The sequence below is a fragment of the Hyperoodon ampullatus genome (assembly GCF_949752795.1).
Source record: "Hyperoodon ampullatus genome assembly, chromosome: 2".
Classification (NCBI taxonomy): domain Eukaryota; kingdom Metazoa; phylum Chordata; class Mammalia; order Artiodactyla; family Ziphiidae; genus Hyperoodon; species Hyperoodon ampullatus.
The window spans coordinates 123707654-123735111 of NC_136915.1; the positions used below are offsets into that span (position 1 = coordinate 123707654).

The 27458-nt window shown below is 35.4% G+C and overlaps 1 protein-coding gene across 1 annotated transcript in view; it reads right to left on the minus strand.

The window, feature by feature from the left end:
* Positions 1–27458, minus strand: part of CNST (consortin, connexin sorting protein) — a gene marked incomplete at its 3' end in the record, with an annotated part of 121308 nt that overhangs the window by 68640 nt on the left and 25210 nt on the right. Inside the window, exon 2 of the mRNA XM_079696351.1 lies at positions 3515–3940. Coding sequence (XP_079552477.1) covers positions 3515–3890 — 376 coding nt within the window. The 5' untranslated portion in view covers positions 3891–3940. The remainder of the gene's footprint in view (positions 1–3514; positions 3941–27458) is intronic.

The window sequence follows — 27458 nt, forward strand, 5'->3', positions numbered from 1 at the left end:
TTCTATTTTCATGGCACTAACTTGAACCTTTGAGAGAGGAAATTTTGGAAGGAAAATAAAAGGAACAAAGCACATAGAGTCTAGCATAGGAACTACATAACCATGTATTAAAATTTATTTCTGATCTATTTTCCAAACTTATGGCCAAGATATGCATGAGCATATGCAGGTGATTTGAGGAATTTAGTTATGCAATGGCTCAAAGAATCATAATATGAAATTACAGCAATGAAGGCATTTTTTTCAATGTCAATATAAAGAAGGAAAGACATCAAAATAGCCACAACTTTATTTTAGGCAGCATCTTGAAAATCACTATTAATACCTCAGGACTGTTTTGGGGGATGGGACTCAAACAAGGATGAAAGACCACTACTTTCACTAGCTAAATCACTCATGTTTTAAGTGTTTTAGTAGGAATGTGCCATCATAACAGACTCTGACATATAAACATTCAAAAGATTATCCTTATTTTCTTCTCATATGCCACAAAGGGCACTTTTCTTGAGTGGAAAGAACAGCACTTCTTACAGCTTGTTTGCTTTGCTGAGCCCTTAAAGAAGCAGAGTTCTAATTATTCGTTAGAAAATTTAATGAGCCACACTAAGCCAATGTCTAGCTCTACAAGCTTACCTGATTATTTAAGCACCTCTGCCTCCAGCCAGACTGTCCTGAACTCAAAAACCATTATTTATTTTCTCCTTCCATATAAAAGGCTCACTTAGTTAGGATACACATTTGTCTGAGTATCCTAAACTCAATATTTAGATTTTATATACAGCAGATCTGAAAAAGCATTTCAAGAAATGAACTTCACGAAACTCCAAGGGAATTTAACAAACGCATGCCCATGAGAGCTCCCATAGGCTTTTTAAGGGCAGAATCTGAGAAATGGGAAGTGACTGCTAATAGGTAAGGGATTTCTTTTTGTGGTGATGAAAATGTTCTAAAACTGACTGTGGTAATGATTGCACGGCTTTGTGAATATACTAAAAATCACTGAATTGCTGTACACTTTAAATGTATGAGTGAATTATATAGTATGTGAATTATATCTTAATCAAGCTGTTAAAAATTTATTGGTTTCAACTATACTTCAATAAAAATTTAAAAAATATTATTGATTCATTTTCATTCGTTTTTAGGACATTTACCTAAAGCTACACCAGATTTAACCACAGTGAAAACTTGATGTAATGCAGCTTTAAACCCTGCTCCACTCTCTTAAGAAAAAAAAAATTATTGTAACATAATGACAACTGGACTTTTCCTGGGGACAAGTTCCAGGTTTTAGCAGGTTTACAGAAATGCTGCTTCCAGAAAACCAGTAAATAATGATGTCTCCTAATACTATTGCTCCAATTTTTTTCCCCTAGTACTAGCTTTTGGATACATGAAAAATTACTACAAATTAAACTAGGTAAGCATAATAGTGAATAAATTCACCTTAATGTATGTTTCCAAAAAACTGTTGAGAGGGCACCCACCTACAAAAAACTTATTTCTGGTTTGGAATTGAATATCATGTTTTATATGTCATTTCATTTCACATTTGAGAAGCTACTTTATTATTAGAAAAGTACTTATCTGCTCATTTTGTGAAACTTTATTTACTTAGTATCTTAGAATTAAATACTGAAGAGTAAATATGCCCATAGATCTCTAACCATAAACTGTGCATTTTTAGTTTTGACATGAAGAATGGATTAGTGAGAAACAAGATGGGAGACATCTTTAGGGGGCTTTTGCAGTACTCCAGCTAAAGATGATGATTAAAAACAAAAATGTACCAACGTACCACTTACACATGAAAAACTCTATAGATACACTGGAGGTGAATCACCAAATTTTAATTGAGTTTAGACTATACCATCTTTATTCAGAAATCTGAGAAATTCATAGCTCAGAAAGGAGTTTTATAGATATATATAGATGAACATCATCATTACACAGATGAGGAAACTAAAGTACAGAATGGTTAAGTCTCACCAAGTGACCCAGAACCAGAAGTAAGATTTGAACTTAGGTTGTACAACTCCTAATTCAGTTTTCTTACACTCTTAAACTCATTTTATTAAAGATATATAAAATAAATTTTTAAATAATCTGTATAAAGGCTGTCCCTAACTTTTATAAATCATATATTTCAAATGCATAAGGGGACAGTAATTTTACACATATCTGCTCACTGATAATCACTAAATAACTTGAAATTATATAATCACACCTAGGGTAACTGGAATAGGTCATGGAAAGAAGAAATAAAAGGAGCCATGAATCTTGAAGCTATGACTGACCCTTATATATATGTAACTAGGTGTCAGTTCTTAAAAACATCACTAGATCAGATTAGAAAGGAAGAGTCAAAGAGCACTTGAATTATGGTTACTGAATAAATCAATTTATATACAGATAGCACTGTATATATCATCTGTTTACACTTAGTTCTTTTAAGAAAATGCTTTCATTTCTCTTGTCAAAAATTTTTTTAATTTGCTTTAAGTCTACTAAGGAAAAGCAAAGAAAAAGGAATCCGTTAACTGGAAAGCCAAATGAGTTTAATGAGTTACATTAAAAAGTTATCAAATTGCCTGATTGAATAAACAGGGACTGATTTGTAGAAACCGGGAAGTTTCATATTTTACTCCAAATAAACAAATACAAATAAAAAATAGGATATGGACAGACTGGCTATGTTTCTAATCAGCCAAAGAAACAGAAGAGAGGAGACACTCCATTTTGTTCACTAGAGCAGATGCTTGTGTGGGTAAAGTGGTGCTACACTAAAGAGTCCCAGTCCAGGGTGTCGAGAACTCTCTAGAGCCAAATGGTTTTGATCAAAAATAACCAGAGGCTGCCTTTTCCCAAGGGTGCCCTGTGACTCAGGCAAGAAAGTCCACAGCTCCAAATTTTAACTGCCAAATTATAAGCCAGATGAGAAATACTCTGATTTACTTTGTAACCAAAGTAATATAAAGCTAGATGTCTTATTCAACATTGCTAGATGATGTATATTAATACATGTTAATGTTTACCACTCACCTAAGTGAGATGGAAAGATCCTATAAAGAGGCTGAGTAAGATTGTACTAGCCCATAAACTCACAGGGTAGAAATCAAAGCCAAAGTGATGAAAGAAGGAAATTTTAAGGTTGATATTGGTAGAAAATGGTCTAATATATAAAGGAAGGAGGCAATATATATATATATATATGGAGCACCTAGTGAGAAGACAGGTACAAAGAATGTCAATTTCAGCACATTTATTACATCAGAATGCTGAGAACAGCCATAAAGAAGTGGTTAGATACTTTACGGTACACCCATATAATGGAACACTATAGAGACATATGTCACATGCATGGCATACCACACAGATGTATCTGTATGTGCTATCACAGAACTAGCTCTGGAATATATTAAGAGAAGAAAAGCAAGAAGCAGGACAATACACACAGTATGGGATGGGAAGACTTTATTCTTAAACAATAGTATAAGTAATTTTTAAAAAATACCTTGTGTTATCTTCTTAACAGTGCCTTTTTTGCTTCTTGAACTTTTTCCAGGTATTTTTTGGTCCTTTCTCAAGAAGGCCTGTCCCTCTTTGGGGCCTTCACAAGCAGTGTTTTCCAAGTTCTCACCTGCAGCCACCTCACAGCTTGATGTGCAGCTTTCATTATTGTTGAGACTGTCCGGCTCAAACACTTCAGGTTTGCCCATTGCACTGTCACTGCTGGTCAGAAGCTCATGCCCATCACCATCAAGTTGATTTTCATTTTCATCTGATGCAGAGGGCAAGCATGTTACAGTACTTTCCACGCCATCACCAGGATGACATCCAACTTGTGGTTCTATCTGCAGATTATATGTAGGAGTTTCGCTGTCATCCATTAGAGCATCTTTTGTTGAACCGTTTAAGTTTCATTAAAGTCCTTCAATGTCTACAATGACAAAAAGAAAAAACATTCATTTTTTAATCTCTGGATTTTCGGTGATCTTTGATCTTCCTCTTCTCCTGGGTTGTTTTACTGTAAGTAGGGAAGAGAGAAATGACTAAGGCTCATTCCTACTACTTCTATCCCACTTACAACCCTACACCACCTCACCTAGTTCTTGCTTGAATACAATGGTTCTAAACCCTGGCTGCATGTTTATTGCCTATGGAGCTTGTCAAATTTCTATCACAGACCTCTGAAATCTAAATCTCTGGGGATCGAGCCCAAACACTGATATATTTTTTGAAGTTCTCTAGATTATTCTAATGTGCATCACGTTGGGACCACTGCCTTGAAGAAAGAAATTAATGGTTAAATAAGGTTGTCTGCTAAAACCAATCAGTCATGTTATCCCTGGACACTTAACAAACAAGTGAAAGTTACTTGTGTAAGTCGTTATATGGCCAAACAGCAGCAATATTTACAAATGAAAACATTTAAAAATAGTTTTAAAATAAATTTTTTTAAAAAGTATACGGGGGAAAATTCAGGTAGCATATATTTATACTATATTCTCATTACATCCTTCCTAAAAATAAGCCCTGAAAAGTACCTTAGAATTGTCAACAGATTCCTTTTATACAATTAAAGAAAAAAAAAGGGCCATGATTAACTCTAGGCTATTTAGTTTAAGACTTGGAAAAAAATCTCAATCTACTCCAAGAATCCTTCTAACATTTTAAAGATATACAAAATAGATTTTAAGCCTTGTATCAGTCATGTTTTACCCCCTCTTCTCATCCAAAAGTATATTACATTTTAAGAAAAATCACGCCAGCCAGATTTAGATATTTTTATGCTTGCCAAGTATTACTTTGGATTTGAATGAAATATAATATTTCAGAAATTTTGAGAAAAACTCAGTGATAAAGAATTTGGTAAATTCTTCAAACTAATAAAAAGAAATGTTTATTTGCTCTTTAGAAAGTCAGTAAATATATATAGTAAATAAATATATATTTAAGTAAAGAAAAATTTTTTAAAAACCAGGAAAACAAAGTATAAAACAAAACATGAGCTCTACACTGATTGTATCACATGATTTCAACTATTTTGCAACTGGAATATTTTATTTGATTCAGACATAAAAATACTGCTTGTCAAATATAAAAATATCTAAATCTGGCCAGTATCATTTTCCTTAAAATATATACTATATAACTCCACTAAGAGGTATGTAATATGAAAAGTAAAATGATTTAACTTGACTAGAATAACTTAGTTTAGACCTAAATGAATTCTAACTACAGTATAATTTTTAATTGAAAAGTAATTATTATTTTTTTAATAAATGTATTTATTTATTTAATTTATTTTTGGCTGCATTGGGTCTTCATTGCTGCGCGCAGGCTTTCTCTAGTTGCGGCGAGCAGGGGCTAGTCTTTGTTGCGGTGCGCGGGCTTCTCATTGCGGTGGTCTCTCTTGTTGCAGAGCACAGGCTCTAGGTGCACTGGCTTCAGTAGTTGTGGCACACAGGCTCAGTAGTTGTGGCTCGTGGGCTCTAGAGTGCTGGCTCAGTAGTTGCGGCACACGGGCTTAGTTGCTCCATGGCATATGAGATCTTCCCAGACCAGGGCTCGAACCCATGTCCCCTGCATTGACAGGAGGATTCTTAACCACTGTGCCACCAGAGAAGTCCCAGTAATTATTATTTTAATAAAGTGTATTCAAGATCTCTATCATGAGAGAATCCAAATTCAAATGAGACTATAAAAGTGCATGTGGCTAATATGGTGGAAACACCCCAAATGTTCACTGACGGATGAAGAGAGAAGCAAAATGTGATATATTCACGCAATGGAATATTATTCTGCCATAAAAAGGAATGAAGTTCTGATACACGCCACAACATGGATGACCCTTGAAAACATTAAGCCAGACACAAACGGATAAATACTGTATGATTCCACTGATGTGTAATTTTATAATAGGCAAATTCATAGAAACAGAAACTAGATTAGAGGGGCTGAGGTCAGGGGAGGGAGTTACAGCTTAATGGTTACAGAGATTTTGCTTAGGGTGATGGAAAAGATCTGGAAAGAGACAGGGGTGACGGTTACACAACAGTGTCAATGTAATCAATGCCGCTGAATTGTATACTTAAAAATGGTTAAAATGGCATATTTTCTGTCACATATTTTTTATCACAATAAAAACAGTGAAAATTTTATGTGGCTATGTAGGAAAAATGTCAGTCCTTAAAACTGGCAACAGCCTCAGTTGTTTTCTAATTTAAATAACCAAATTATTTTCTAGCATGTATTTGCAGGTGAAAATATAATGGTTTTACTTTTATCTTAAAGAGACACAGAGATCTCATGCCAAGGGGGAAGGAAGAAAGCAATCTACAGAGCCCCAAACAATAAGAGTCGCCTCTTGTTGAGTCTCTATCATGTATTAGAAGCCGTGCCAGGTACTTCACATACCTTATTTCTAATCCTCCAAACAAGCCTACATGGGAGGTGTTCATACTGTGTTTTAGATGAAGACTCTGAGGCTTGGAGAGGCAAAAATAACTTGTTTAAAATCATATTCTTGGAAAGAAGTGGAACTGGATCTGAAACCAGGTCTTCCTGATTTGAATCCTGTGCAGTTCAGCATAATAGCTGAGAACACAGGCAGACCAAGGGTCAAATTCTGGCTCTGCCATTTAACAAACTGTGTGGTGACCTTAGGCAAGTTACCTAGCATCTCCAAGCTTTAATTTTCTCTTTGTGAAAATGGAGAACTGTAATGCTTACCTCGAAGAGTCATTTGTGAGGCTTAGACAATATGGCAGGTAAAGCAGTTAGCAGAGTATTTGGCCCACAGTAAATGCTCAAGAGAAGTTAGCCATTATTATTGCCCAAGAAATCTTACAGATTGGCCTTAAACACCAGTAGGTTTATTCAAGCAGGTCTGTAGCCTTACTGAAGGTTCAGAAACAGAGCTTTTCTAGACCTCCTGGAAATAATTAGGTTCCTGATGATAGACTAATGTTAACCAGCATCATTTGAGAATGCTGAAGTATTAATTTATGATAGGGCTATCTCAGCAAGTTCCTGGAATATTTAATGGTCCGTTCTGTGCACCATTTCAGATGATGAGGATGTCTAGAAATTAGTGATTAAGGGATTCCCTGGTGGTCCAGTGGGTAAGACTCCACGCTCCCAATGCAGGGGGCCCGGGTTCCATCCCTGGTCGGGGAACCAGATCTCACATGCATGCTGCAACTAAGAGTCCGAATGCTGCAATGAAGAAGCCCGCATGCCACAACTAAACATGTCAGAACAAAGATCCCATGTGTTGCAACTAAGACCCGGCCCAGCCAAATAAATAAATAAATATTTAAGAAAAAAAAAAGAAATTAGTGATTAAGTCTCCTTGGTGACTATAAAATTACAGATCACACTTCGCAACTTTAATGAGTGTCATGTACCAGTTAAACTCTTCAGACCAATACTCTTATTCAATTCTCACAATTACTCTGTCAGATAGGTAATTTTTAGTCCTATTATACTAATGAAGAAACCAAGTCTCATATCTCATCAAGGGTCAGCTAGTAAGTTCAGAAATAGAACATGGATCAGTTGTGATCTTGAGGCCGTACTCTCGACCATTATGCTTTATGGACAATGGGGAAAAAGTATCAATAACTTAAAGAATATTTCACTCCAGCTGTGGTATACCTCAGTGAAGAATCTCTATCCTACAACAGAGGACACATCTCTAATAAACATGAAGTTCAAGTTCCTGGAAGTTCTCTCTTTCCCTGGGAATTGCTAGATCGAAACAATATACAATTTCTTAAGTAGTCCACCTTCTTCTGTTGAGAACTTTTTTTAAAAAAGACATACTAATATACTATTTATGTTAAATATCTATTACCAGTAAAGTAGGTCTTCCTTTCTTTGGGCCTCAAGACATTTTGCCTCCTATTATTTTGTGATGACGTAATTAGTTTAATTCTCAAAAGGCTACTTTGTAAACTACTTTCTAACACTAATACTTATAGGTGTGAATCTCCTGTAATTATTCTTAATAGACACTGACCAATTCTTCATGGCTTGGCTCAAAAGTCACTCCAATTTGTCTTCCCTGACTTCTCCATTCCAAAAGACATGATGCATTCCTCTACGGCACTCTGTACCACACATAGAGTCCCTCCCAAATACAACTCTCTGCACTGTATATATTTGCATATGTGTCCTACCAGATTTAAGCCATTTGAATACCCATAACCCCAGCCACAGATAATTTTTATTCTTCACAATGTCTAGCTCTGGGCCTTATACTTATTATATATATGGAGGAGTAGAGGGCTTATTTTCTACAGTTTCTGTCTTCAAAGGAGAAAGGCGCATGGATTTCTATACATGCCTCTGCCCCTACTCTGAGAGGTAAAGGATAATATTCTAATGGGATTTCAAATTAGTACAGTCCTACTGCTTTTGGAAACAGTTATAAGCAAATACTATTTTTGGAAACAGTTATAAACAAATACTATTTTTGTCTCTTCTTCCTCCTCTTTCCTTTCCTTCAGTGCTATAACAACAGCATTTAAAAAGGTTCATCTTCATGTACACCTGTATCTCGCCATATGAAAGCACCTAGGCAAGAGAAAAATCACAGGGAGAAAGAAGCCCCAGTTGATACACAGTATTTTTAAATATGCCCTAACATTATATGGGACCTGGAGGTTAGAAGTACAGTAGAAAAGGCATTCTAAGTTATTTGCTATATCTAAACTGTATGTATATTCTATAAGAGTCCCTATGGCTGTACCAATTCTCACAAAAGAAACAGCGAGGGCTTTCCTGGTGCCGCAGTGGTTAAGAATCTGCCTGCCAATGCAGGGGACACAGGTTCGAGCCCTGGTCTGGGAATATCCCACATGCCGAGGAGCAACTAAGCCTGTGTGCCTCAACTACTGAGCCTGTGCTCTAGAGCCCGTGAGCCACAACTACTGAACCCATGTGCCACAACTACTGAAGTCTGCATGCCTAGAGCCCGTGCTCCGCAACAAGAGAAGCCACCGTGATGAGAAGCCTGCACACCTCAAGGAAGAGTAGCCCCTGCTCGCCGCCACTAGAGAAAGCCCGCATGCAGCAATGAAGACCCAACACAGCCAAAAAATAAAATAATTTTTTTAAAAAAAGAAAGAAAAAGAACAGCGACACAGTACAATCACTGCACAGCACTGACTCGGGCATATTTTGCCTTTCGAAAGCATGACAGTAAGTGCTGCCCAAGTTTCCAGCCTCTTGTGGCAAAACAGCATACCAAATATGTACATTGTATAAAAGTTATTTGACTTGTTGACTCAGTACGCTGAAAAATTTCAAGCAAACTATTCAAGCTGAAGAATTTCAAGCAAACTATTTAAGTAAGGCTCATACAAAAGTTGAAAAACAAAACTTTAAGGAAGAACATTCAAATATAATAAAGTAACTGACTAACAAAGAGAAATCTACATTTTGTCAAAAAAATAATCGCACTCCCAGGTATGATTTGACTTCATTTTTGATACATCTTACTGCATTATCTGGTGAGATTAAACATCAGGTGTTACTGAAATTAAAAAATTAATTTATAGGAATGGTTAAATATATAATATTACTCAATTATTTTATTAAAATGCTTTAAGAAGATTCTGAGTGCCATTTTTCTGTAATCCAAGTAAATTAGGCCTAAATACTATACTTTTACCTTCGAAAAGAAGCCAAGATTCTTCTTAAGAATTAAGATGCAACCCAAGTTTAAATTTGATGACTTACAGTCAAACCAAAATTTAGAAGAAGACAGTTACCAAATAACGTATTCTATTAACCCTAAATTCAAATCTGGCTATTCACAGTTAACTCAGAATTGAGGAAGAAAGTCACCACACTCATATGTTGTGTTTATGATGGTAACTACATATCACTTTACATTTTGTCATCTTACTCACTTGACGTGTTCCAATATTACTTATATCTCATTGCTAAATCTATAGCTTTCTGTGATTAATGCTTTGTTTAGACATATGTACCTGTAGGCAATATTCAGTATACCAGCAATAAAAAGCATGCCCCAGAAGAATGATTCTCAAAAATTTTGCAGCCCAAAATAAACAATTCATTTTTCATTGAAATCATGTACATACAAAATACGTATACATAACTGAAACAAAGATTTCTCAAAACTAAACACACATGAAGCACTCTGATACATTCTCCATTCTATTCAATACTATTTATTTTCTTTAAATGCTGATCAAGGTCTACTAGGAAGATTTCATACCTCACTAATGAGCACTGACCACAGCAATAAAGCAGTTTCTAGGAATTAACAGCCTCATCCTAAGGACCACCAACTGAGCACTAGAGAAGTTTATAATTATCTCCAAATTTTTTTCTGAAAATGATGCAGATCATATGAAACTCAGACATAAACTTCACTTAACATGTTATCCCCAAAATCTCAATAAAATAATTTTTGCTAATTTATATCATTCACCTCACATTAAAATTTAGCTAAAATACTATGCTTGATTCAGGGTCCCTTAGTTGATATCTTTGGTTGTCAGCTATATTCTATATCTATGCTAACCAATATGGTAGCCACTAACCACATATGGCTCCTGAGTACTTGAAATATAAACAGTGAGACTAAGGAACTGAATTTTTACTTTTATTTAATTTTAATTAATTTAAATTCTAAAACATATTGATTCAGTTATTGAAAAACTTATGCATGTTTGAAACAAATTGGGTATGTGAACCTGCCTTTTCACCTAAATTTTAGGAAATTTAAATATAGATCAAGCATTTCCAACAAAAAATGTGTCCAAATTGAGATATGCTATATTTGTAAAATAAACACCATATGTCAAAGACTTATTAGGGATAGAAAGAATGTAAAAATAATAGGCCTTTAATAATTTTAAATATTGATTACAAGTTAAAATAATATTTTGATCTAATGGATTAAACAAACTCTATTATTAAAATTAATCTCACCTTTTAAAACCCTTTTTTAATGTGGTTACTAGAAAACAAAATTCTATATATGGCTCACATTCTATTTCTATTAAACAATGTTGCTCTCCATTATACTGCTTTGATGGTGCCACTGTAGCCAAAGTCCTGGCTCACAGTGAATCACTCCATTCAGGATTCTGTCTTGCTAATACTAGTTAGGCTGTCGACATTTCCCGGGTATAGACATTATTATTACTATAATTAAATAAGGTAAATACCTAATGAAAGAAATAGATACTAAAAGTTTAAAAAATTAATTTGTAAGTACTTGTTCATATCCTATTTTCAGGATCATGTCGTCCCCCTCTTTAGGTACTTTGCCATATTCAAATTATTCCTGGTACTTCAAAATGTTGAATGGTAATTATAACTAGTAAAATGGCCTTATAGAAATCTTTCTAAATAGTTTAATTTCTATATAATAGTATGTACAAAAGTAAGCCAGATTGTTTTAGTATTTATTTAATAGGAATAAAAAACACAATTTCACAATAAGGAATTTACTCTTAATTAAAAAAAAGGTCATAGAAAACATGTTTTAAGAAGGAGGATAAAAATATAACAAAGTATATAGATGCAAACTATTACATATAGAATGGATAAACAACAAGGTCCTACTGTATAGAGAACTATACTAATATATACTACAGGGAACATATTCAATATCCTGAGATAAACCATAATGGAAAAGAATATAAAAAGAATATAATATTAACTCTGTGGAACTAACTGAAAAAAATGCTTGTGTTGCTACTATAATTTCGTATGCTGTGATTTGCCCACCCTTTATCTTCAAGTGATACACAAGTTGTTAATTTCTAGAAGCATCTGAGTCATAAAGTCAGTAGGCAAAATTTATAATTAATGATAGTTAAATGAAAAAATTGTATAAGCATAAAATAGAATATAAAAAAGAATGTAAATATATGTATAACTGAGTCATTTTGCTATACAGCAGAAATTAACACAACATTGTAAATCAACTATACTTCAATAAAAAATTTGTTAAATAATAAAAATGCAACAAAGTATACAACACAAGAATACAAAAAAGAAAAACATGAAAAATAATCAATTACTGTAAAATGTGAAGGTCATGATTCTAAGGGAGAATACAACAAACATGGATTTTACTTATGCAGAGAAAGTACTCTTAAAATATAAAGGAACTCACAAACCATGTGACTCATAAACCCAAAACAACCTTGGGGCAGGTAAGTTGAATAAAAGGAAGCATAATTTGTTTCATTTTCTCCAATCCTCCCTTTCATAATGGGACTCAGTTCAAGATAGCTTACACATCAACAAAGACTTTGAGTTCAAAATCCAGTACATAAATGGAAATGACACGTCAAAAGCCTCAGTGGGGGTATATCCAAGCAGTGCAAAGATAGAGTCATCTCTCTCCTCTCTTTCCTCTCTCTTATATACAGACATATATAAATTTTACTTAAAGAAACAACAGAAAAGTAAATCTCTAAAATAGTGTGAATGCAAGGACATCTTCAGGCATCCAGACACATGTATTTTTAGCAATAATTTCTAACAATTTTTTCATTTAACAATCATTAATTATAAATTTTGCCTACTTCAGGGTGACTGACTTTATGATTCAAATGCTCCTAGAAAATAACAGCTTCTATATCACTTGAAGATAAAGGGTGGGCAAATCACAGCATACGAAATTACAGTAGCAACACAAGCATTTTTTTCACTTAGTTCCACAGAGTTAATACCACATGCATTGAGAGAACCACAGTTTAGGGGAAGGAGTCATTTCACTAGGGTCATACATAAGCTGTGTTTTTTTGGTTTTAAATACTTCTTTGTTGTAAAACTTATTGCAACCATACTTTGAAGCCACAACCAACAGAATCTAAGAACTTGAAAATACTTCTTAGTTCAGACCATAACTTTTAAAATACTTTTAAAACAAAAATTATGTTTACTATTACATATATACTATATATCTTCATGGAAACTGTCTTAATAATTTTTAAACTTTGAGCACTTTGCTATACAACTAGTAACATAAGGCAATCTATCTACACTTTAATAATTAAATACACATAAAAATCTATATATTTTGTTTTAAAATGATAATTCTTGCTAATATAGTGGCAAGAGCAAACTGTTCATTAGAACCTTCCCTTAAGAGGCCTGACCAAATAGTTAGCATTATCTGAATAAAATGCTAATTATTAACAGTAGTCAAGTTATTGAATATTTACTAAGTATCAGGCAGTATTTCAGTCATATATAATATATATGTGAATTTATGAATTTAAAATAATTTAAATTTATAAATTTAAACATTTATAAATTTAATATATATAATTTAATGTTCACACAGGTCCTACAAAGTAGTTCTATAATTACATCCATATTATAGAGAAGGAAACAGCAACAAAAAGAGTCAATAAATAGGCCAAGGTGACAGATCTAGTACATGACAAAGTCAGGATTCAAACTCAAAGAACCTGACTCCACAGCCTATACCCTTGACCACTATAATCATTTTTACATTACATTAATTTAAAAAATCAACTATATTCATATGTATATTTTGTAAACACCAAATTGCTAGCTTCAAGGAGACAGCATCATGAAAAATTTCTAGTGTCTTGAAATGTTTTTCAAATACATAGAGCTTAGAAAATAGGTTGAGGCAAAATAAAATAAAACCCACCAATAAGACTATTTACTTGCTGTAATTTCTAAATGTGATGAACTCATTTCTTTAGGTTTATGCATTAATCTATATCATATCCCCATTAGAGACCATCATCAAGAATTTAACATGTGGGTTTCCCTGGTGGTGCAGTGGTTGAGAGTCCGCCTGCCGATGCAGGGGACATGGGTTCATGTCCCAGTCCGGGAGCGGCTGGGCCCGTGAGCCATGGCCGCTGAGCCTGCGCGTCCGGAGCCTGTGCTCCGCAGCGGGAAAGGCCACAATAGTGAGAGGCCCGCGTACCACAAAAAAAAAAAAAAAAAAAAAAAAAAAAAAAAAATTGACATGTTCCCTTGTACCCACAGAATAATTTCTACTAGGCTGATCACAAGTATTTACTGAAGCAACATCACAGCTAAAGGGAATAAAGTACAAGAGTCTTCATACTTTGATAGTATACCCCTAATGAGCAAAGAAATTGCACACATACCCACTATATGCATATTTGTTCATAACCTATATGAACATATACTGGATATATATACATATATATATATATGCATATATATACACACACACACTCATTTTTGAACATGTGCAAAAACATATTAAGAAAAGATGAAAGGGACTTCCCTCGTGGTCAAGTGGGTAAGACTCTGTGCCCCCAATACAGGGGGCCCAGGTTTGAGCCCTGGTTGGGGAACTAGATCCCGCATGCATGCCACAACTAAGAGTTCTCATACTGCAACTAAGAAGTCTGCGTGCTATGACTAAGAAGCCTGAATGCCACAACTGAGAGTCTGAACACCACAACTAAGAGTCTGCATGCTGCAACTAAGAAGCCTGCATGCTGCAACTAAGAAGCCTGCATGCCATGACTAAGAAACCCACATGCCGCAACTAAGAGCCTGCATGCCGCAACTAAACAACCTGAACGCCGCAATGAAGATCCCATGTGCCGCAACGAAGATCCCGCATGCCGCAACTAAGACCCCGTGCAGCCAAAATAAAATAAAATAAAATAAAAAAATAAATAAATATTTTTTGAAAAGAAAAGATGAATTAGTTCTACTTCTGGGAAGCGAAGACTAGCTCGTTTCAGACAAACCCTCCTGTTGATAGCAGTTAGAGAAGCTGGCAGAGAGCTTTAATTTGGAAGCCAAAAAAGCTGAGCAGAGCCTTTAGCAGACTTACACAGCTGGCACAAACAATGGGGTTTAGGACTTGCCAAGAAGAAGGGAGCCTTAGGCTTTCAAGTGGGACCTAAAACGGCTACTCCCCAGAAGAAACAGTGAGTCTGAAATAGACCAGCCTTCACAGGGACTAAAGCCCAGTAGAATGATCTTCATTTCTGGTTGAATTAAGATGATCTGCCCTAACTTGGTTGCCTGCCAGCAACATGAATAAATCTCCTCTGGAAGAAGAAATCCAACAAAGGCTCAAATTACCTCCACAAATTTTCATCTATAAAGCCTGTAATATAATCCAAAATAACCAGGCATACAAGAGATCAAAATGTGACAAAAAACCGGGAGGAAAAGCAGCTAACAGAAGCAGGTTCACAAGAAATTCATATATTGGAGTTAACTTAAAGAAACTTTAAAACAACTATTATTAAAATGTTCAAGGACTTAAATGAATAGGTGAGAAAATTTCAAAAGAATTGACAATATAGCAACAAAAGCAAATAGTTTATTTTGCTTTTTAATCAAATCACTATATTTGAATTTTTAAAAATCCAAATGGGTATTCTAGATCTAAAAAATACAATAACTGAAATTACTCTAGAACTGGAACTCAAGGGTAAAATTATTAATTTCTAAAAGATTTTAGAATGAAGAAATGAGTATAACTTTTGAACTCATGCAAAATGGTGTCTAATAACAAGAAAAAAGTTGAAAAATGTGACATGAAAAACATAAAAAACATGGAGGGGAGTACAAACGGAGAGTTTTAGAATGTGTTCAAACTTAAGTTTTTGTCAACTTAAAATAGATTATCATAAGTAGAAGCTGTTATATGGAAGCCACATGATAACCACCAAGCAAAAACCTATAACAGATACACAAAAGATAATGAGAAAGGAATCTAAGCATATCCACTAAAGAAAGCTATCAAACCACAAAGGGAGAAAGCAAGAGAAGAAGAAAAAAATCAGAGGAACTACAAAACGGTCAAAAAACAATGAACAAACTGGCAGTAAATACATACCTATCAATAACTACTTTAAATGTGAATAGAATAAATTCTCCAATCAAAAGACAGAGAATGGCTGAGTGGATAAGAAAAGCAAAACTCATCTATATGCTGTCTACAAGAGACTCACTTCAGACATAGGTCCTAAACAAACTGAAAATGAAAGAATAGGAAAAGATATTCACTGCAAATGGAAATCAAAAGAAAGTTGAGATAGCTATACTTATATCAGACAAAACAGACTTTAAAACAAAGACTGTATTAAAAGAAGGGCATTATACATTGATAAAGGAGTAATACAACAAGAATATAAAGAATTTGTAAATGTTTATGCATCCAGCATAGGAGCACCTAAACATTTAAAGCAAATACTAACAGACCTAAAAGGAGAAATATATAGCAATACAATAATAACAGTAGAGAAATTTAATAACCCAATTACATCAATGGATAGATCATCCAAAAACATCATCTTTAAATAAGATGTTAGGTCAGATAGACTTAACAGATACATAAAGAACATTTCATCCAAAAGCAACAGACAGGGCTTCCCTGGTGGCTCAGTGGTTAAGAATTTGCCTGCCAATGCAGGGGACACGGGTTCGAACCCTGGTCCGGGAAGATCCCGCATGCAGTGGAGCAACTAAGCCCGTGCACCACAACTACTGAGCCCATGCACCTAGAGCCCATGCTCCACAACAAGAGAAGCCACCGCAATGAGAAGCCTGTGCACTGCAACAAAGAGTAGCCCCTGCTCACTGCAACTAGATAAAGCCCACGCGCAGCAATGAAGACCCAATACAGCCAAAAATTAATTAATTAATTAAAAACAAAAACAAAAACAAAAGCAACAGACTCACATTCTTCTTGAGTACACATGGAACATTCTCCAGGACAGATCATATGGTAGGCCACAAAAAGTCTTAACAAATTAAAAAAGACTGAAATCATCTCAAACACCTTTTCCAACTACAGTGGTATGAAACTAGAAATCAATTATGAGAAGGAAATTCACAAATATGTGGAGAGGAAACAACATGCTACCGAAAAACCAATGGATCCACAAAGAAATCAAGAGTGAAATTAAAAAATACCTTGAGACAAACAAAAATGGAAATACAACATATTAAAACTTATAAGACACAGCAAAAGCAGTTCTAAGAGGGAAGTTCATAATGATAAATGCCACCTCAAGAAACTAGAAACATATCAAACAAACAACCTAACTTTACATCTGAAGGGAAAAAAAGGACAAATGAAGTCCAATATTAGTAGAAGAAAGGAAATAACAAAGATCAGAGCAGAAATAAATGAAATAGAGACTAGGAAAATAATAGAAAAGATCAATGAAACCAAGAGCTGGTTCTTTGAAAAGATAAACTAAACTGAGAAACCTTTAGCTTGCCTCACCAACAAAAAAAGAGGACTCAAATAAAATCAGAAATGAAACAGGAAACATTATGACTGACGCCACGAAAATACAAAGGATCATAAGAGACTACTACAAACAGCTGTAAACCAACAAACTGGACGACCTAGAAGAAATGAATACATTCCTAGAAACATACAACCTTCCAAGACCAAATCACGAAAAACTGAAAATCAATTACTAATAAGGAGATTTACTGAATCAGTAACTTAAAACCTTCCAACAAACAGAAGTCCAAAAGCGGACAGCTTTACTAGTGAATTCTACCTAACATTTAAAGAATCATTACCAATCCTCAAATTCTTCCAAAAACTACAAGGGGAGGGAACAGTTCCAAACTCATTTTATGAGGCCAGCATTACCCTGATACCAAAACCAGACAAGGATAACACAAGAAAAGTAAATCACAGGCCAATATCCCTGACGAACATAGATGAAAAATACTCAACTAAATATTAGCAAACTGGACTCGACTATACATTAAGAGGATCTCACACCATGCATAATCAAGTGGGCTTTATCCCAGGAATGAAAGGATGGTTCAACATCCACAAATCAATTACGTGATACACCACATTAACAAAATGAAGACTAAAAATCATATGACCATCTCAATGGATGCAGAAGATGCATTTGACAAAATTCAACATCATTTTATGATAAAAACTCTCCACAAAGTGGGTATGAAGGGAACATACCTCAACATAATAAAGACTGTATAAAGGCCACAGGTAACATCATACTCAATGAAAAGCTGAAAGCTTTCCTTTGAAGACTAGGAACAAAACAAGGATGCCCACTCTCCCCACTTACACTGAGCATAGTATTGGAATTCCTACCTAGAGCAAGAAAAAAAATAAAAGGCATCCAACTTGGAAAGGAAGAAATAAAACCGACACTCTTTGCAGATTACATGATACCATATATAGAAAATCCTTAAGACTCCACCACAAAAATTGTTAGAACTAATAAATGAATACAGTTGCAGGATACAAAATTAATAGGCAAAAATCTGTTTCTATACACTAATCATGAACTATCAGAAAGAGAAATTAAGAAAATCCCATTTACAATGGCATCAAAAGGAATAAAACACCTCGAAATAAATTTAACCAAGGAGGTGAAAGACCTATACACTGAAAATTTTAAGACACAGAAGAAAGAAATTGAAGAAGACACAAATAAAGACATTCTGTGCTCATGGACTAGAAGAATTAATATCGCTAAAATGGCCATACTACTCAAGGCTGTCTACAGATTCAATGCAATCCTTATCAAAATTCCAATTTCATTTTTCACAGAAATAGAAAAAACGATTCTAAAATTTGTATGGAACCACAAAAGACTCCAAATAGCCAAAGTAATCTTGAGAAAGAACAACAAAGCTGGGGGCACCATGCTCCCTGATTTCAAACTATATTAGAAAGCTACAGTAATCAAAGTAGTATGGTATTAGCATAAACACAGACACAGAAATCTATAGAACAAAATAGAGAACCCAGAAATAAACCCATGCACACACTTATTTATGACAAAGTAGCCTAGAATACACAATGGGGAAAGGATGGTCTCTTCAATTAATGGTTTTGGGGAAACTGGACAGCCACATGCAAAAGAAAAAAACTAGACCACTATCTTACATCATACACAAAAATTAACTCAAAATGGATTAAGTCTTGAATGTAAGACCTGAAACCATAAAATTCCTACAAGAAAACATAGGCAATAAGCTCCCTGACATCAGTCGTGGTAATGATTTTTCAGACAATTGGGACTACATCAAACTTAAAAGCTTCTACACAGCAAAGGAAACCATCAACAAAATGAAAAGGCAACCTACTGAATGACAGAAAAAAATATGCAAATCATATATCTCTGATGAGAGGTTAATTTCCAAAATACATAAAGAATTCACACAACTTAATAGCAAAATAATCCAATTTAAAAATGAGCAAAGGATCTGGATAGACATTTTTTCTAAAGACATACAGATGGCCAACAGGAACGTGAAAAGATGCTCAATATCACTAATCATCAGAGAAATGCAAATCAAAATCACGAGATACCACCTCACACCTGTCAGAATGGCTATTAGCAAAAAGATAAGAAACAACATGTGTTGGTAAGGATATGGAGATAAGTGAACCCTTGTGCACTGTGGGTGGGAATGTAAATTGGTACAGTCACTATGGAAAACAGTAAGGAAGTTGCTCAAAAAATAAAAAATAGAGTTACCATGTGATCCAGCAATCCCACTTCCAGGTATTTATCCAAAGAAAACAAAATCACGACCGTCAGAAGATAACCGCGACCCCATGTTCACTGCAGCATTATTTACATTAGTCAAGACTTGGAAACAACATAAATGCTCATCAACAGATGAACAGATAAAGAAAATGTGTGTACACACACAGACACAAACAATGAAATATTATTCAACCATTTTTAAAAAGAATGAAATTCTGCCATTTGTGAAAACATGGATGAACCTTGAGAGCATTATGTTAAGTAAAATAAGCCAGAGAGACAAAGACAAATACCATATGATCTCATATGTATGTGGAATATTAAAAACAAACAAACAAAAACAAGCTCATAGATACAGTGAAGAGATTGGTGGTTGCCAGAGATGGAGGGTGATAAGTAGGCAAAATGGGTGAAGGAAGTCAAAAGACACAAACTTCCGGTTATAAAATAAGTCATGGGGAAGTAATGCAGTGTGGCAACTATAGCTAATACTGCATTGTATACCTGAAAGTTGCTATAACAGTAAACCTTAAAAGTTTCATCATAAGAAAAAAATTCTATAACTATGTATGGTGACAGATGTTAACTAGACTTATGTGGTGATCATTTCACACTATATACAAATATTGAACCATTGTGTTGTACACTTGAAACTAGAATGTTGTATGTCAATTATACCTAAAAAATAGAAAATTTAAATTTAAAAAAATTAATAAAAGCTAAACTTTACAAAAGGTGTCTAATAACTTTTTAACCAATTCAAGAAAATTTCATTTAAATGAGTTGCTAAGTGGGAAAGCAAAGAGTAACTTTCCTAAAATCTATTTTGTTTTTTAAATCCAATCACTAGGACTATCTAAGCATAATTTACTATGATGAACAAATCTTTACCCATAATATCTACATACTATATAACACTGATTTATGAATATTTTCTCTTTGGTAGTTTCAGAATAAATACTAGATTGAATGAAAATTTATATCCCCAAACAACTAAGTCATAACTAAATTAGTGTAAGTGTTAAGATAATAATCATATACTGTCTTTTACATATGCACACAAACCTATATATTTGTGCCAACATCAACAGTCCTGGGTAACTTAAGACCTGATACATTGCTAAAAGGTCCATCTGTCTTGTTTGTTTGTTTACCTCAAATCTCTTCAGTGTTTAATAAATAACTGCTATCTCTGAGTCCCATGGTTTATTTTGCAGCTACTAAGACAAGAAACAGAACTGACACTGAATTCAATGACAGCAATGGATATCATGAAATTGCATTCAAAATTTCTGAAAAAAAAATTTCACTGCTTTTAACTTCTAACAAATGAATTAATGCTGTGCTGTACTTTGGAGGGAGAGGCAGCAGACCAAAAAACAAACAAAAACAAACAAAAAAGTTAGATAACAGCTATAATAAAATCATAGCTCCAAATCATTAATCATACTGTATCAGAAGGGATCCTCTGAAAGATTTTTAATCAGAGCAGTTGCATGATCTGGTTTACATATCAGAAAAATCACTTGTGTGGATCTTTAATAACATGAAACGAAAGGGCCAGTTGAGAGAGAGAAGTTAAGGATAACAGGAGAGAGAGTGCTGAACAAATAATGGTGCAAAGACTGAGGAGTGGGAAGGCATCCAGGACACAGGCAGAGGGACTATCCTTACACAGGAGAAGGGGCACATTTTCCAGTGCGACAGAGGCTTGTGACAGAAGCGGGGTGGGGTATAGTGTTTACAATGGAGTTAAGTTAGAGGCATTTCCATTTAGTAATATATCTTTCTCAGGTAAACAGTGAGTAGGATATCTGCTGAATGGGGGGAAGGGGTATTGGGAACAGGGACCTGGGAAACATACAGAAGGTTTAAAATAGCCAGTGGAAGTTTGTAGGGCTGCTGCTGAGGGCCCACTGAAATTAGTTCACTACAAATTCGTAGTCTCCATTCTACTTGGTTATATACACTGCCTTCAAATCAATCTCATGGCACAAACAAACCACAAAAAAGCAGCTAAAAGGAGACTCTTTTACCTAACTTTCTACATGAGTTCAAAGTATCAAAAGAAATGCTGGAATTTTCTCAGGGTACTAGGAGAGAGATTTCTCCAGTCCATCTCAACACCTATCTTCATTTGTATTCCTCTGCACAGCTCACCATTCTTCTTCCTACCTCTGTATGCAGACAACTGAATGCAGTTGGTAAAATACTTGCCTCAGGTTTATTTCATTTAACGAAAATGAATTCTTAAAATCCTGACCTATACTGTAATTGTACTCAAAAGTACACCAAAAATTTTTTTTTAAGTAATAGCACCTCATTTTAACCTGCTGCAAACGCTATTCACTAAGCTTTTATGTTCTGCATAATTTAGGAACAACATATCTTTGGGTTTTTTGGGGGGGCTGCGTTGGGTCTTCGTTGCTATGTGGGCTTTCTCTAGTTGCAGCGAGCAGGGACTAGTCTTCATTGCAGTGCGGTGGCTTCTCTTGTTGCAGAGCGTGGGCTATAGGCGCGCGGGCTTCAGTAGTTGCGGCACATGGGCTCAGTACTTGTGGCTCACGGGCTCTAGAGCGAAGGCTCAGTAGTTGTGGCACACAAGCTCAGTTGCTCCACAGCATGTGGGATCTTCCCAGACCAAGGATCGAACCCGTGTCCCCTGCATTGGCAAGTGGATTGTTAACCACTGCACCACCAGAGAAGTCCCACACCTTATCTTTGAAATGCCACTTTTTTGGTTAAAGTCAGTTTCGAATTTCATCTTATTTCCTCTTAGCAATTTGAGATTTTTCGAACGTAGTTACAAGACTAAATTCTTGTGCCTGTATAAGAAAATCAACATACTGATTTAGTGAATCAGAAAACTTGAGTTCTGATATTATCTCATTTCCTGGGATATAAGATTCCACCAAACATTAACATGAGATGATTCTAGTTATTAGTTCCCAAATTCTTGACTATTTGTCTTTTACTGCATTAAGTCTAAAACAAATATCTATTTTCTAGGGTATTATTTTGTGAGCTGCAATTACTTGTAATCTACTTAAAAAGTACAGCTACTGGCAAACACACATTTTCTTCTGCCTTTCCTTATCTTGAAAAACAATGATATAAGGTTGCCCTTTGAATGGAAATATGAAGCTCCTGTCCCACATCCAAGAGAATATTAGCTTTGAACTGTTTATACAATTCATGTGCTAATTCATTGTTTTTCACCCAGTGCTCTTTGTAATCAAAAGCAGCGGCAGTCCCCACCCTTTTTGGCACCAGGGACCAGTTTCAAGGAAGACAATTTTTCCACGGACAGGGTATTGGGGGCTATGGTTCAGGTGGTAATGCGAGCAATGGTTCAGGCAGTAATGCGAGCGATGGTTCAGGTGGTAACGCGAGCGATGGGGAGCAGCAGATGAAGCTTCACTGCCTCACCCACCGCTCACCTCCTGCTGTGCAGCACAGTTCCTAACTGGCCGCGGACCAACACCAGTCCACAGCCCAGGGGCTGGGGACCCCTGATCAAAAGCAAACATTTGGTCAGCATTAAAGGTTTAGTATCAGGACACAAAACAACACCAATAAATCACTACAAGAAGACTGAACTTTGACCACAGAAGTAAAGTGCTTTAACTGAGCTAGCCTCAGGTTAACGTAATCAATCTGGTCTACTATGAAGGAGCTATACTTATTAGGTACAGTGGCGGAAGAGGGAGACAGACAAGACACAATCTGTCGTTAAGTGTTTACTCTAAGAGGTTAATATTCAAAATATATAAAGAACTCATACAACTCAATAGCAAAATCCAAATAATCCAATTAAAAAATGGGCAAAAGACCTGAAAAGATACTTCACCAATGAACATTTACAAAAGGCCAACAGGTACATTAAAATATGTCCAGTGCCCAGTGTCATTAAGGAAATGCAAAATCAAAACCACAATGAGATATGACCATACGTTTGCTAGAATGTCCATCATCAAAAAGAAAAGAGATAACACAGAAAGAAAAATTAAGGAAACAATCCCATTCACCACTGCAACAAAAAGAATAAAATACCTAGGAATAAACCTACCTAAGGAGGTAAAAGACCTGTACTCAGAAAACTATAAGGCACTGATGAAAGAAATTAAAGATGACACAAACAGATGGAGAGATATACCATGTTCTTGGATTGGAAGAATCAATATTGTGAAAATGACTATACTACCCAAAGCAATCTACAGATTCAATGCAATCCCTATCAAATTACCAGTGGTATTTTTTACAGAACTAGAACAAAAAATCTGAAAATTTGTATGGAGACACAAAAGACCCCAAATAGCCAAAGCAGTCTTGAGGGAAAAAAATGGAGCTGGAGGAATCAGACTCCCTGACTTCAGACTATACTACAAAGCTACAGTAATCAAGGCAGTATGGTACTGGCACAAAAACAGAAATATAGATCAATGGAACAGGATAGAAAGCCCAGAGAGAAACCCACTAATGGTCAACTAATCTATGACAAAGGAGGCAAGGATATACAATGGAGAAAAGACAGTTTCTTCAATAAGTGGTGCTGGGAATACTGGACAGCTACATGTAAAAGAATGAAATTAGACTCCCTAACAGCATACACAAAAATAAACTCAAAATGGATTAGAGACCTAAATGTAAGACCGGACACTATAAAACTCTTAGAGGAAAACATAGGAAGAACACTCTGTGACATAAATCACAGCAACATCTTTTTTGATCCACCTCCTAGAGTAATGGAAGTAAAAACAAAAATAAACAAATGGGACCTAATTAAACTTAAAAGCTTTTGCACAGCAAAGGAAACCATAAAAAAGATGAAAAAACAACGCTAAGAATGGGAGAAAATATTTGCAAATGAAGCAACTGACAAAGGATTAATCTCCAAAATATACAAGCAGCTCATGCAGTTCAACATCAAAAAAAAAAAAAAACAACCCAATAAAAAAATGGGCAGAAGACCTAAATAGATATTTCTCCAAAGAAGACATACAGATGATCAAGAAGCACATGAAAAGCTGCTCAACATCACTAATTATTAGAGAAATGCAAATCAAAACTACAATGAGGTATCACCTCACACCAGTTAGAATGGGCATCATCAGAAAATCTACAAACAGCAAATGCTGGAGAGGGTGTTGAGAAAAGGGAACCCTCTTGCACTGTTGGTGGGAATGTAAATTGATACAGCCACTATGGAGAACAGTATGGAGGTTCCTTAAAAAACTAAAAATAGAATTACCATATGACCCAGCAATCCCACTACTGGGTATATACCCAGAGATCCCACTACTGGGCACATACCCAGAGAAAACTATAATTCAAAAAGACACATGCACCCCAATGTTCACTGTAGCACTATTTACAGTAGCCAGGTCATGGAAGCAACCTAAATGCCCATCGAGAGACGAATGGATAAAGAAGATGTGGTACATATATACAATGGAATATTACTCAGCCATAAAAAGGAAAGAAATTGGGTCATTTGCAGAGACATGGATGGATCTAGAGACTGTCATACAGAGTGAAGTAAATCAGAAAGAGAAAAACAAATATCGTATATTAACGCATATATGTGGAACCTAGAAACATGGTACAGATGAACCAGTTTGCGGGGCAGAAATAGAGACACAGATGTAGAGAACAAAGGTATAGACACCAAGGGGGGAAAGTGGTCGGGGGGGTGGGGGAATGAAGTGGGAGATTGGGACTGACATGTATACACTGATGTGTATAAAATAGGTAACTAATAAGAACCTGCTTATAAAAATATAAATAAAATAAAATTCAAAAAAAAAAGAAAAGAGATAACAAATGCTGGTGAGGATGTGGAGAAAAGGGACCCCTTGTGCATTGTTGGTGGACTGTAAATCAGCCATCCAATGGTGACACCCATTCCAAGACCTACATGTTTTTTGCCCAAGAAACACAGATGGAATGCACAGCTGTCAGGCACACTAACTGGCGGACAACAGCACTGGCCAGGTGTACTTGTCCCTGCATTTCTCCACTAGGGCGAATGTTGGCTCCAGGCACCTTCAGTTTGTTGAGCTGCCTTGCTCATCCTCAACTCTGGTCCATACCATCAGCCTAGAAGGGTGATATAGCAGGGAGAGGACATGACATGAATAACCTGTAATCCAGCTCCCAAGTTCTGCAGTCCTTCCACTCTACTTGCACCTTATCCTAAGTACATGGAGAGACAACCTCAAGAGAAGAAACAAGCATGAGCAAAATTAAAAGGTGAGCAAACACAGGGTGTGTTCTAAGAACACTAAACACTGTACTTTGGAATAGGCGTACTCTAGGAAAGTAGTGAATGGTGAGACTGATAAATTAAGGCGAGGCTATATTGTGATGACAAAGGAATTTAAACCAGTGTTTCTCATACTACCGGCTGTGAAAGACCAACTTTTTTCCTCCAAGTAGGCCATGAATCATGTACTAGAAAAAAGGAGAGGGGAAAGACATAAAACACAAACCCAATTTAAAAATTATTATATTCAGATGAAATTTACTCTGTTGAAATATCAGGGAAGTTTCTGAACACTCTCAATTCCTGTAAGGATTTCATGCAGACAGGTAACTATCTGGTGGACTGTCACCAGACCAAGGACCATAATTTGAGCACTACTGATTTAGACTTTGTATGGATGGGATTAACAAGTCAGAAAAGGATTCTGAATAAGAAGGTATCAGAATTGTGCTCTGTACAGACTAATCTGATGGTGATACACATGATGGATCAGAGGAGAAACTGGGTTAGAGATGAGGAAAGAGATAAGCAGTTTGATCCACACTTAGAATGACAGTGGTGGAAAGATAAACAAGACAGGTTACAGAGATAGAACTTACAGTTTGGACTGACTAGATGTGGAAGGTAAGAGACAGTAAGGAATCCAGGATACCTCTCAGACTTTGATTCCAGAGATATGGGAAACAGCAGTGTATTGAAAGAGAGAACGCAGGAAGAGGGATTGTTCTATTTTACCGGGCACCTTCTTCCCTGTCATAGCTGCCTATCCATCACCTCCAGATATACGTCCCTCTTTCCTCAAGTTGTCAGTAATGGAGTACTTATAAGATTAACAACTGCATATCTGACTGATATAAAAGTTTACAATTAGCTTTTAAACTTTAGCCAAAAATATGTCTATAAATTCAAAAGGTATTAAACTATATTGGATACCATTAATATTATGAAAAACAACAGTCACTGAAAAATACTTTTTTTAATTGAACTATAGTTGATTTGCAATGTTTCAGCTGTACAGCAAAGTGATCTAGTATGTATATAAATATATATATATTCTTTTCAAGATGCTTTTCCATTATAGCTTATTACAAACTATTGAATATAGTTTCCCCTGTGCTATACAGTAGGTCCTTGTTTATCTTTTTATATGCAGTAATGCATATCTGTTAATCCCAAATTTCTAATTTATCCCTCCCCCCCTTTCCCCTTTGGTAACCATAAATTTGGAATGTCTGTGAGACTGTTTTGTAAATAAGTTCATCTGTATCATTTTTAGATTCCAAATATAAGAGATGTCATATGATCTTTGTCATTCTGATTTACTTCACTTAGTATAATAATCTCTAGGTCCATCCATGTTGCTGCAAGTGGCCTAATTTCATTCTTTGTTATGGCTGAGTAAACTTCCATTGTGTGTATGTATATGTGTGTGTATGTGTGTGTGTATATATATATATATATGTGTGTGTGTATATATATATATGTGTGTGTGTATATATATATATATATATGTGTGTGTGTATATATATATATATATGTGTGTGTGTATATATATATATATACCACCTCTCTTTATCCATTCCATTCATCTGTTGATGGACATTTAGATTGCTTCCATGTCTTGGCTATTATAGATAGTGCTACTATGAACAATG